At 35.4% G+C, this 13607-nt stretch overlaps 1 protein-coding gene across 19 annotated transcripts in view; it reads right to left on the reverse strand.

Moving 5' to 3' along the window:
* The window catches only part of ANKIB1 (ankyrin repeat and IBR domain containing 1), an 88524-nt gene that overhangs the window by 34940 nt on the left and 39977 nt on the right, over positions 1-13607 (reverse strand). For all 19 annotated transcript variants that reach the window (XM_086857616.1, XM_086857594.1, XM_086857534.1 and 16 more), the window contains 2 exons: positions 7892-8192; positions 1582-1764 (listed from right to left, as the gene is read on the reverse strand). In XM_086857616.1, the coding sequence (XP_086713742.1) occupies positions 1582-1764; positions 7892-8192 (484 nt within the window). The remainder of the gene's footprint in view (positions 1-1581; positions 1765-7891; positions 8193-13607) is intronic.

A 13607-nucleotide genomic window follows, 5' to 3' on the forward strand; every position in this document is an offset into this window, starting at 1 on the left:
GGACAACTGTACAGTCCCTTGTAACTATCAAGTCTTTAAGCTGGTTTTGCTCAGCATCTACCTTAAACAGGCATGAGACAACATCTTCTCTTGCAGAAAAGCCTATTCAAGTGGCTCTTGATTTGTTCCCCCCATATCTGTAAGTTCCTTGTCTTCTCACCTGTGCTGGTGCATATGCCAGCAAACCCCTGGTTTATGATGATAACAACTATTCAACTTAAATAATACAGTTACATATTACCACTCTTTAAAACTTTTTCTTCTTTTAAGCCAGAACATTGCTATGATCCAGCTGAAAACATAACCTTCTGAATAGCTCTACTTGCATAACCAAAGGAGTGGTAAACTGCAACTGCAGCTAGAAATGGCTGCAGCCTTTTAAAGTGTTTCTGCCAAGAGAGAAAATACAATTTCAAACTATCTTCCTACAATTTGGATGCCTCTACATGGAAATATTCAGAGAAATTAAAGTGAGTTAATTTGCTATTTCAACATACTAAATATATTAAACCTCATCTCTGAATGTCTTATCTAGGAATAAACTATCTAATTAAGGCTGTTTATATTTGAATTTATCCGAGAAAAATGGTCAAAAAATTAAATGGACTTTCTCACTTGCAAATAAAAGTGATCATGAGTTGCATTTTTGAGGGGAACAGTTAATGTGATCTAAGCCTACAAACGTATTTTCTTTTAAATATCATTAGGTCATAAATGGGCCCAGCTAGTAAAAGGCTAAGCCATGCTATTTCTGAAGGGAGTAACCATACAGAAATCTATTGTCCTTTAATTTAAACAGAATTAATCTGTAATATTTACTGAATCATATAATTTATCTATGTGTTCTTATTTAGAATTTTAGTTAACTAAAATCTGATCATGAAAGGGGAGGGAACTTGTATTCAGATCTTTTTGGTCAAATTATCTTTATGGAATCACAGTAAGGCATAACAGAATTCAAGACAATTTTTGGTCAGTGAACTGTCCCTCTCTTTCAAAAATTTACTTGGAAGTAACACCACTTGTTAATATCTGTTTTTCATACAAATTCTGGTATGCAGTAGCTTCAGGCATCAGCATAAAACAAGAAAGTAAATCACTATGTTGAAGTCCTGCACTAGTCAGTGTTGAGTGTTTTTTATAACATTCAACCCAGTCTCAGTCCAGGAAGGTCCACTGGAAATGTTTCCCTGCTCTATTCCACAGATTTTCTCATTTTCAGAATTTCTTTTCTCCTAATTTTTGAGACAAAAAGGCATCTAAAGAAATAAAAAAAATTAAATAAATAATGTTTGGTTTAAAGAAACTGTTTCTGAGCTTACTGGCCTTACTGTATCTCCTCCAGCCTCACAGCCTGCAAGACAGTCCACTTAATTAAAATATGAATAAAATTTCTGTTTACTTTTGACAATGTATTTGCTATGTTCTCAGAGCTTAACTTGAAAATTACAAAGAGCTTCGCTAAAATTGTTTACAAATACAAAGTACAATACCTACTGAAATACTTGCAGACTTGTGTCACAATGTAACTGCTACTAATATAAATGTGTAAAATACTTCAGATTTAAAGTATCCTCTGACCTCTTTTTTGTCTAAAGCAGCATACTCAGCTTCAATGCTTTCAGCTTCAGGATCACGTGAAAATACCATTCGAGATTCCAGGTTAAGAGCCAGCTCTTTGTGGTGCTGTTTCTCTGCACAGTCACATGGGGTATCTTTATTTTCATTTTCTGCAAACAAATCTCCACCATGTTTTACTAGAAGCTGAAAAGTAAAATGGCAAAGTAAGCAGTTATTAATTAGCAATTCTAATAATACCCTAAAAAAAAGGCATGTGAGCTAAGAAGAAAAAAAAATATCAAGAAAAACAGAACAATTATTACAATAATATTAATAATAATAATAATAATAATGGTTTTTAGAAACAAGGATTATTATTGTTATTAAATAAATTACTGCTTGTTTTCATGCATAATTATACCTATATCCACAGTAATTCCACAGAACCACAAAATCTAAGAAATACATTACAAGGTAATGCTGCACAATATGTTAGTTAGGTTTAAAAGACTAAAATTCTGCTTTACACATATGGTCAGTGCCCCATAGAAAAGGAGGAATCTGAAGCCCTCAAGCATGTGTCAAGATGGAGCTAAAAACACCTTTAAATATCCTTTCTACGCAGGTACAACTTCACCATTTGTTCACTTGTGCTGACAGAAAATAGGAGATTCCTTGGGTAGGAGAGACAAGAAGATACTGATTCACAGGGAGCACAAAATACTGCTGGCAGCTCTACTTTGTTTTTGAGGACGTGAAAAAAGTGAAATGAAATAATGCAAATTCTAGCAATTCCAATATGGTCCAGTATTGTGCCATTTCACCAACCTTGTCTCTTGCCAGTAACCCTCCCAAAATGCAGTCTCTAATTATTAAAACCCTTGTGCTGCTCTCCTTAACTTGCTAACTTGGTCTCCTGCTATAAACTGACCCGATATAAGCAAGGACAGCATATGCCACAGATTTTAAAGGCCCAGATGAACCATTCTGCTGATTTATCATGACACCTTTATAGCATTACTAAAATGATTCATCTTGTTTCTAAATAAAGTTGATAAACATTATCTTGCCTTCAGATCATGATGTCTGTAACAACACTATCAAGAGTATTTCAAAACTCAGGTTCTAATTTTTATACTTCTAAAAAACTCCAAATTTCCCTAAAATTATCTGTTCTTCATATAAGCCTTTTAGATCATGATCAATCACTCCTTAATTTTTTCTTCAGTAGAAAATTTCCCTTGTCACTGCAGAATACAGAATGTCTTTTACCAACATGGATTCATTCTTGTAGATTGGGAAACTTTTCCCACATTCTCCAAAACAAAAAAAAAAAAAAAAGCAAACCCAAAAATACCACAAACCAGTACAATGCCAAGATTTGGTTGAGACAATACTGATGTCATTGAGTATTTGATCTTCATAGCAGAGTATCAGGCAGAAATACAGATGAAACTGGGACAAATACCAAGATACATAGCCAACCTTAGTTCTGTCTAAACTTCTTAACATTCCCAAAACTTTCTTAACCTGAATATCATATTCTGTCTGTTCATTTTAACCTCTAAGAGAAAAGTAACTGAGGCAACTAAGACACTTTCTGAGGAAAAGGAATAATAAATATATTTGAAAGAACATTCCATAGACTTATGCAGCTCAAAATCTAATCTGCATGATGAGGAATATGCAAAGCAACAAGTTTTTAATAATGATACCATATTTCTCTAGAAGCACTGTTAAAAACCCTCATGTTGCTTGATTAATTGAGATTAATAATCTAAACAACCATATTAGCAATTTAAACAATTGTAAAAGTACCATTTAATATGCCAAATATACTGTGATAGTGTGGAATGTACCTGCATAAAATCAAATCTTTTCAGCATGAAAGCTATTATTGTCTATCCAGTAGTTTGAGGTAAGCACATAATTTTACCCAGACTACCTTTAGCAATGGGCTCCACACAGCTTTTCTGCCGGGAGGAAAAATCTAACAGATATGAATGGAGCAGTATCAAGACTGCACATTTGACTACCAACTCTGAACAAGTCAGCTAGTAGGTACTTCACCCAAAAGGATCTATATTTGGGGTTTCCTTTTCTTACTTGGGTGTGGTGGGGATCAGCAAAGGTACAGAACTGGGGTTTCCTGAAACGTGGTGGAAAGTGAAGGAGACAATAAAGAGGAATGTCACTCTGAAGTGAGAGTAAAAAAAGGACAAAAAAGGCACTCCCGGGATTCTAAGAGACCTTCAGTTTTCTGGAGAGAGGGAGGACAATTTGAGGATTAAGATCAGGTTTTTTTATCTCCTTTTTGTTAAAAATTTTAATCCTCAAATACTTCTAGGACCAAAGAGATAATTGTTAAATTCCTTCACCAATCTCTCAGTTTCAAGCTTGGTGAAGGCACATAGTGCTCCTGTTCATAAACCTGCTCCTGTTGAAGTAGTTAGAAGGACTACAGAACACAGACTGGAGGATTTAGGATATCTCATATCCAAGGTCCTGGGTCCCATGGTAGGGCACATAAAGAAGTTTCAACTTGGGTGTACACTATGTTTCTAATGCAGAAACCATGACTAATTAGGACTACATAACTCTGGCAAATTGCAATCCATGTGAATCAGACTAAATTCTTCTTCAAAGGCAAACTGAAAGCAAATGAGAGTCAGAAATGGTTTCCACAATTACAGTATCTATTGGCAAGATAATATAACCCAGTTTATATAATTAAATGGGGAACTAGCAGTCTAGTAACTGGATTTATCTAATGAATCACATTACAGACACTGAGAAATAGAACAATCATTTGTAAAAAAGTACAAACCGTGATCTTTTATGATGAGCTTAAAACAAATTGACTTTAGTCTGCAGTTAAAAGCTGCAGCCCAGGTCCAGAACCACAATTCACTCTGCAGCAGCTGTGATTCTTTCTGACATTACAGCCTGCTTGGATCCTACTGCATGAGCCCATTTGCTTCATGCTCTTGCTACTTTTTAAACTGTTGTGTCTGTCTCTAATACCACTGTATAGCCCCATGTAGGGACATGAAGGTAGAAACAGGCAGAAGACTCCTTGCTCAAATTCCTTGTAAATCTGAAGTCTAAGTTTGTAAATACCAGACACTGAAATATGTTGGAAACTTGTTACTGAGTTTTCTTCTGTTTACTATTTCTCTACCAGAAACAACCTTTTTTACATCAAATCATTTTATGTGCATGGTTTTCACCAACTTTTTTCAGAGGTCATTCATTGTGAATTGCTATCTCCCATTTTCTCATATGACATGCACATTTGTCCTCTGTTTTATAATAAGGTAAATAAAAAAATGTTTAAAAGCAGATGTCTCATCTTGAAGAAGGATAGATAGAACACCTGCGACTGAAATGCCTGTAGGCCGAATTTATCAGGAAACGTTGGATCAAATAAGTGGCACTAAAGTGAGAGAACAAGAGCAACCTTTTTATAGTTCTTTGCAACTAGTTTCTTTATCAAATTCGAAAGAATAAAAACTTGACAATCAAAATAAAAGCAGTAGTAACACAGACTAGGAGACAGCCTGATACTTATTTACAAATAAATCACATCACAAGAGGCTCTAACTCAATCTTATAACCATGAGTTATTTTGGATGAAAGAAAGAGCCAGACAACACCTATATGTCATTCAGTAACCAGGTACATAGTTAGCTGGGTCTGAGTATACTTCAGCTAGCAAAGACTGCATGGTCACTTGCCTCCCTGGTGAAAATCATTAAGTATGTAAGTAATTTCTAAGCCCATGGTGCAGACAAACTGCCGGTATGCAGCTTGAGAAGCTGCAACAATATGGGGGAGAGGGAAGAAAAGGTGAGATTCAGGCTGTGTTACTGGAGGTGAAGTACCAGCAACATTTTCTTAACTCCTCTCACTACTGAGCAGGGAACCAGAGAGGCAGAAACTTAAATAATAGCATAGAAAATGGCATCAGGAAGATGAGTTTTTATTCATTAGAAGCTCAAAAAAACTAAGGATGATATGTATAACTACCAGAATGAAAGAAGGGTTGGATATTGGAAATAAAAAGACACTGTCTCAACTTTTATAAAAAGGACTAATGAAAAACCACACGGTAAAGAAGAATATTCAGTTCAAGAGGCTGCATAGCTGAGGCTGGGAAATTCAAATTACAAACTTCACATGAGAATTCTCAGACAATATCTGGAAACTTGGTGGAACACAACCAGCAAACATAACGTGATAATCATAGAGAAGGTGATACTATATACCTTTTTAAAAATAAACCCAAAAAACCCCTGATAAATAAATAAACAAACTAACTCTATCAAGAAATACCAGTGGAATATAATTCTGTAATTTAGTCAAAAAAAAAAAGCTTTGGTGAATGACCTGACTGAAACTATAACAATAAATGGAACATGGCTACTAAGAATAAAAGTGCTGCAAGGAAGAAAACACAAAAATAAAGGAAACTTTTGTCACTGCATCTCCCAAGTATATTTAGAAAATATATAAGCTAATAAATGACTCTTAAATTAAAATTTCAGACTACATAGGTGGGTGACTGGATAACAGACAAAACAGTCAGCAAACACATGAGAGGAGAAGCAACTCCTGACATTGTCCAGAGTAGTCTGCAAGACCTAATTCAAAATGTTACTATCAAAGAACCACTCATTAACAATTCTCATAGATTCATTAAACTTGCAGAAGCAGTAAAAAGACAAGAAATCCACTGCCCACTTTCAAAAAGCGGTACTAAGTAAGTGTGGAAAAAAACTCCTGGAACATCAGAAGAATCTGTGAAGAGAGACAAACAGGACAGAACTGTATGTAAAAAAGAAGCTGAAGTTGTCTCCAGATGAAGCATATGAAAAGAACAAAGTCTGGGAAAGGTAAATGCAAAATGACAATAAAGAAGACTGACAAATTTTGGAGCTGTATACCATGAGCATAAAACTCAGAATAAATAATTTTAAAACATTACACAGTTAATCTTTCAACGTTTTTGTTAAGTTGGTTGCTGGACAAAGTGCAGAAGCAATCTTATATAACATATAGCAGAAAAGTGGTATGAACTGTTGGATTATCTGTGTATGTGTAAAGTACCACACATACTTTATGAAGAACACAAAAGAAAGTCTTTCAAATTGAGATCTCAGCACAAGAGGTTCTAGAAAAATCAATAAAACAAATACTAATATAAATACCCAGAATCATATAGTATTTATATTCATGAGTCCTAATGAAACTCAAATATGAAACTTTGGCATTATTTATTATAATATGCAGCTTACTGCATCTGTCACAGTACAAAATTTACAAGATAGTAAAAGTAACACCAATACTAAAAACAGCTCCAGAGAACATCAGGAAAAGATCATCATGTTGTTACTGCAGAGGGAGATCACCAGTGAAGTCCCAGAGAGTCTGGGACCCGACTGTTTAAGATATGAAGTTGTTATCTAGAAGAGAAGGTGAAAAAGGAGGTGATAAACTTTGTGGATGACTAACTAAGTAACCGAGCATAGTTTGAATAAACATGAAATTATGAACAGAAGGAAAAGAAAAGTAAATTTCACATACAAATGCTGAACTGTGAAGTAATTGTTGCCATTGAAAATACAAGTCTTGGTGTTAAAATAGACAGACTTATGACGATGTTAGCTGTTTTTGAAAATGTGAGATGCCTGCTCATGTTCTTTATATTAAATTACCAGCACAATTAACTACTACTTCTCATTACTAGAGCTGTTTTGAAAATAAATCTGAGGCAAGAATTTCAAAAGTCATTCTGAATTACTCATTACTATCCACTACTTTCACAAACATTAAAAAAGCTAGACACTGTAAATTAAAGACATCAAATCTGTTCTTGAAACATGGACACCATTTCCAGTCTCAGCTGCACTGCAAAATAAAAAGAGCTTTAATTTTCTCTCAGGTTGTTATTTAATGTCTCTTTACACATATAGGATGTCTTTCCATACCTTTACAGCTTTTTCTCTACTGTTACAGTCTTGTAATTAATTCCTATTTTTATATGTCTACATGAGTCTTCTTCATGGATAACTTCAAATAACTTGAGGAGTTATTTTCATGAAGTTAATGTATATGCAATCCATTTCTTTCATTTTTCTCTACAGTGTATGTTTTGGGCTGTTTATCTTTCCAATTTTTCCAATTAATGAGAAATAGAATTAAAAAGTCAATTTAATATAACATATCAGATTCCCTCACCAATGAAAAAAAGCTTTGTGAAACACTGTGCATGTCAGTTACTCATAACATATATATATATATAAGCTTATAATTGCATATGAACTTTTACCTCAACACAGGTTTTCATCCCTGAGGCAGCAGCATAGTGCAAAGGTGTATTTTTTTTGTTATCAACAGCATCAATGGCTGCTCTTTCATATTGTCCTTCATCCAGCTTTGCTCCCTTCCACTTCAGGATCATTTGCAGACAATCAGCTCTTCTGCAGTCGTCTTCTGAGGGTCGTGTCAGGCGGGGATGAAGAGCTCCCTCTGAGATCATGATCTGAGGTCCCATACACAGTAAGTGCATAGATGTCTCATTGTGCACATTCCTTTTATTTGGGTTCCCATCTCGAACAAAAAGGAAAGTCCTGCAACAGGGGAAAAAAACAGAAGAAAGCTAATTAGCCCACAATTCCATTCATTTCCTTGAAGTGGGAATGGTGGGTTATGACACCTCTCCTTCTTGCAAAGATTTTGATTACCCATGATAATGAGAAATGCTCTTTAACAGAGAATTACTACTGGACAGCTCTCCTCTATTTCTCTTAGGAGTCGAGAGGAGAGCTGAGATCTGGATGAATTATTGAAATATCACTAAATACCATACACAATTACTTTGTCAGTGTATGAGAAAGTTTATTCTACAATTCTGTATTGCATTGTGATAAATGTTATTAAGGCACAAGATAGATGAAACAGGTACTTTATTTCTTCTGCTCTATCCTGAATAGTAGTGCACTTGGTAGTTTGCAAATAGATAATGACAGAGCAATTTGTTAAAAATTCATTCTCCTTTGCCATATCTTTAGTCAGATGTAGATGCAGCACTTACTACTTCTTAAAATATTATAAATACTATTCCTGCCAGCACTGCACGCATTGAGGAATGACTATTGACATTTTCAGTATGGAAGTGTAACATAATGCAAACCCTCCCCTATCTAGGAGACAGAAGCTGGCAAGAATTTAAGTGTTGAATGCTTTAGAGGCAGCTCAAAATGGACAATATTACCAGCAAGAAGAATCACCTTAGGAATGAAAGGGGAACAACAGGCTGATTCTTAGAATCACAGCTCTGAATCCTAACAATGCCTGAGACAACACAGCTCCCTTGCTGCTTCTTGCCAGCAAGGATTATAGAAGTTACAATCCAGATGTGAAATGGAAGAACCAGGACAAATCATACAAGCCCCACGCATCTGAACATGCTTTAGCCTTTTGAGGTATACTAAAACATCTTTTTCTTAGGGGAGTCTAAATGGTAGGCAATGGCAGAGAAGAAAGATTACCTCTTTGAAGGACTGGGGTCAGAGAGACAGCAATGATAAAAGAACTCCATGTGAAAGGAGGATGAGCAGGTATTGTTCCCTCAGGTTCCCAAAAAGGCTAAATCTGAAGCATGGCACATGTGTTCCAGAAGTCACTGCAAAATGCCTGCACTGCTCCCATAAACCCTCTCACACATAAAGCCTGCACAAGCCACTGTCTCCTCTCCAGACTGTTCCCTGACTCCAAACAGTTTGCAAATATGAAAAAAATCCCAGTTATTCTGGAACCCCATTAGGTTAGTGCAGGGGACCCGACCCTTAAGAATAATGAGAAACAGTTTCAATCACTTTGAGGTAGCTCAGTCACCTGAAAGCAGGTGCTGCCTGTGTACAGAACCAGACAATATTGCTCTTGGTGAACAGTGGCGAGAATTATTTACTTCAGTTATTGCCTTATGCTGTAGTTCCAAGTCTAGATGCCATCTCCTCTTTCTGTTGTCCCTGAATACATACCACCTTTCTCTCTCTCAGAGTTCACTCATGCTTTGTTCAGGGCAAAGGATAATCCTGAAACTATTTTATTAATAAAGGAAGAGGCTGTACAGGGTAGATGGGAATTTCCTTTCAGATATTATTGAAAATAGTCTGGACAAGTATTTCAGTAAAAAATAACGAGGCACAGATGATCTGGTCCTGCAATGGAAGAATGCCTTGACAGCTGTTGAATTTTTGTCCTTTTGTCCTCCTGAAAATCTCTGAGTGGTTTGGATTTAAAATAAAATTTATTATTAAAATACCACTCTTTTAAATATGTGGAAACAAAGTATTCAGAGGAAACACAAAACAATCTCCTCTATGTTGCCCTATATTCCTTAGAGAAATCTCTCCTTCATTCCATGATAGCTGACATGATAGATGCTTTTGTTAGGAAATAGGAATATGCCAAACTTGAGATTAAAGATCTTGTCAAAAAAAGTAACAGCAGATTTTGTTTGCTCAAGGTATTTTGTTTGTTTTCAGAGGGAAGGGATTTAGCTACACAGGCAAAATGCTTCAGAGCCAATTACATGAAATGGTAAGACTAACCAGCATGCAACACTATTCAAAGTGAATTTGCTTGTTTGAATTAGCTTTATTTAGTACAAAAGTAGAGACAGAAAGAAAGGTGGGGAAGGAAGGTGGAAAGTCAGAGACAGAAAGAGAAAAATGGGCAGGAGACAGAGAAGATGGTGACAAGAAGATAGATTCTATAAAGGCACTTGGATATGATCAGCTCTTCAGCATAAATCAAGCCAATCCTGAAAAGTCCAGCCAAACCCATGACTTAAACTTCAGACATGACAAGCATTCAAAAATGGGAAAATTAATACATTTTACATCCAGAAATTCATTACTCAACGAGGCTCCGTTTTTAACAGTGGTATTTGGTGCATAAGACTTTCACAGAGCAGTGCTGTAGATCCCTGCAATTTGGATCACAACTTCATAAGAAGCTAAATTTTGCCTGGAAATGTACTGATAGAGTGAAAATATGCATTGCCTATGGGAAATATCACTTAACCACAAGGCAGACAGACTTTACTCTAGTTGCAGTTTCCAGATTTTGCTTCAATCTGTAGCACTGTGCAGAATCCAAACTTGAGGTGACAAAAGCATCATAAAAGTGTGAAAAAGTGACAAAAAGGAAAGGGTGTAACATTCACACCTACTACTAACTGTATTTGCAAGAAAGCAGCAAGAAACTCAAGATCACAAGGCTGGGTGACTTGAATAATAAACAACTGGGACATGTCCTTACTTTGGAAAACTAACACCACAGCTATATCTTGAGGTTTTAATAAAATCTTTAATGTTTGGGGCATGAAAACCACCATATTTACAGTTTCTTTCTCTCTCTAAATAAATGCTATATATAGACACACATTGCTGGAACTAGATGATCTTTAAGGTCTCTTCCAGTCCAGCCATTCTGTGATTCTGTGCTCTATTTGTATGCATTAAAAAAAACCCGAAAAAAAACCATACAAAAATGTACCCATGTGTGGAAAAATAAAACAAAAATTTAAAACTGGCGTGAAGTAAAATGATAAAACTAGTTTTGACAGCTGGAGGCTAGAGCATGTCTGAATATGCTCAAAGAGAGTGAAAACAACAATTTTTGAAAGCAAATCCATTACGTATACTGTATAAAGTGCACACAAAATTGCACTGTTGCTTTAAACAAGACAAATAAGGCACTAGAAAAAGATGAGCTGCAGCAACAGGGGAAACTGCATAGGATTCCCTTTCACAACATCCCATCTACTCTTGGCTTAGACAGCCCTTGTAAGTACAGCTTGCTAAAGAAAGTTACACTGCAAACTCCAGTGCAGGCATGAACCTAAAGCTCAGAGCTTTATGAGAAGTATGAGTATTAATAGAAGAATTTTGAGAGCATTCAGAGAAGTATGGGTAAGCCATGAGTTACAACAACATACAGAGAAGCCAAGTCATGTTACCCAGTAATTTAAAACTCATTTCAATGAATTAATTCATACAATTACTGAATCATTCAGCTTGCAACACAGTAGGCCAGTACTGATGCATTCAACCTTGAATAACAATGAAAAGTACTTCTCACTGAAAGTACTTTTCTCCCAAATATACTACAAGAAAACAACCACAGCATTAATAGTAACCACTTGAAGAAATCTTTTTAGTTGTTACTGCTTTAAATAATTTTGTGAAGACTATTGTTTATTGCCTGATGTTGAAAGCCACATCTAGTAAATATTATTGGTATATTTATTCATAATACAGTGCTAGAAAGCTATTTATTAGTACTTGAAAGTTTCTTCTCTGTTTCACTAAGATTCTTAAGCATTTATTTTTATATTACATTAATTTTCCTACATTAGTTACATTAAATATTAAAAGTATTAATTAATCCTTACATTTGTTATACCATGGGACAAAGAAAAATTATGTTTTATTTATGGTTCCTACGAATGTTAGGAGGAATAGCAGCACCAAAACAGAGATGAAACAATTCCTAATACAAAAATGTATCAATCACATCTATAAGTTTCTTGTAACCAGAACACTATTGCTTTTATTTATGATTTTCTTAAGTCTGGCATTCCATTGGACAGTCAGGAATACTGTTTCCAAGATCCCATGCCTCTTCTGGCTTTTATTTCAATATTCTGAGTGGGATTTCAAAAGAAATAGAGCTGAATGCCAAATCAGAAGTGGCTCCCACTGAAGCTGGCTGCTTGCCAGCAGCTTTTGTGAGTCTTCTGTAAAGCAAAATCTGTGTGATTTGCATCTCTGTCTCTGGCCCTTTCTTATATACATCTTTTGATGGTTAGAACCAATTCTCAAACATAGATGCCACCCTTCCAGCCTTGTCCCAAATCCTTCCTTTGAACACAGATTTTTTCTGAGACCATTCATGCTGAATTCTCTTCTCACATAACTGTTGACTATTATTTCTAGATTGGTCTCAAACAAATGTGAGATGAAATAATAAACATGAAACTACCAACAAGTGTGTTCATTGTCACCTTTCAAACACATAGATTTGTATTTCTGCATCTTTATATCACTTTGTAAATGACCTGGCAATGTATGATATCTAGTGTTGATATTATTTATATAGCAATAATGACAAAATTACACAGTGAATACTATCAAGCTTTGCATAATTTCTATTTCTTAAAAACCATAAATGTATTACAGAAACTGCCTCATCTTTATCTCTCCTTCCATAAAAATGTTTTCAATTTGTATGTTGCTTTATCTTTAATGATTTTTAATCATAAAAGTGTTCAATGATGTAACTTTTGAAAGTTACATTGAATTGGAAAAAAAAAAGTGTGACTTTAAAAAAAATCAGACCATTCACCCCTTGGCCAAAAGGAGAACTAGGTGTATATACAATGTCACAGAATATTTTGCTTGGATTTCGCATTTAGATATAAAAATTAATGAGTTATTTCTGAAAAATTCCAGTGAACAGATTTCTCTGGTAAGGAAGCCACCTGTGTCTCTAACCCCAGGGTGAAGTGAGGCCATTTGACACAATGATTCAGTATTTACCAATCAACTCCACAGAGTTACAAACTCTACCTGGCAACAAAATTAGTTGAAATAAAGATATGGTCATTCTGGCTGGCAAGGACCAAAGCTGTACTCCTCTATAACTTAAATAAAATTTTACTTTCCCTGTGGTAAAATGTTCACGGCGGCTCTACTAAGGAGAACAGACAACACAGAATAAGAAACCTTTCATAGTGTACTGCATTAATAGATCTCGTTTCACCAATCACTAACAAAGCAGTCTTACTCTGCAATGTGTGATTTCCACCAAGGAAAGTAAAATTAGAACAATTTCCTCTGGGTGCAAAAAAACCTAGTAGCAAGAAGAAGCAATAACACACTCAAGGATGGCAGCTGTAACTGGAGAGCAAAGGCTGTGCTGTGAGCAACAAACTCATAATCATCATGTATCTTTAACCCACTGAGGTTAAAAAA

Source organism: Cyanistes caeruleus, chromosome 1 (genome assembly GCF_971803275.1).
Source record: "Cyanistes caeruleus chromosome 1, bCyaCae1.hap1.1, whole genome shotgun sequence".
In the NCBI taxonomy this organism is placed as follows: Eukaryota; Metazoa; Chordata; class Aves; order Passeriformes; family Paridae; genus Cyanistes; species Cyanistes caeruleus.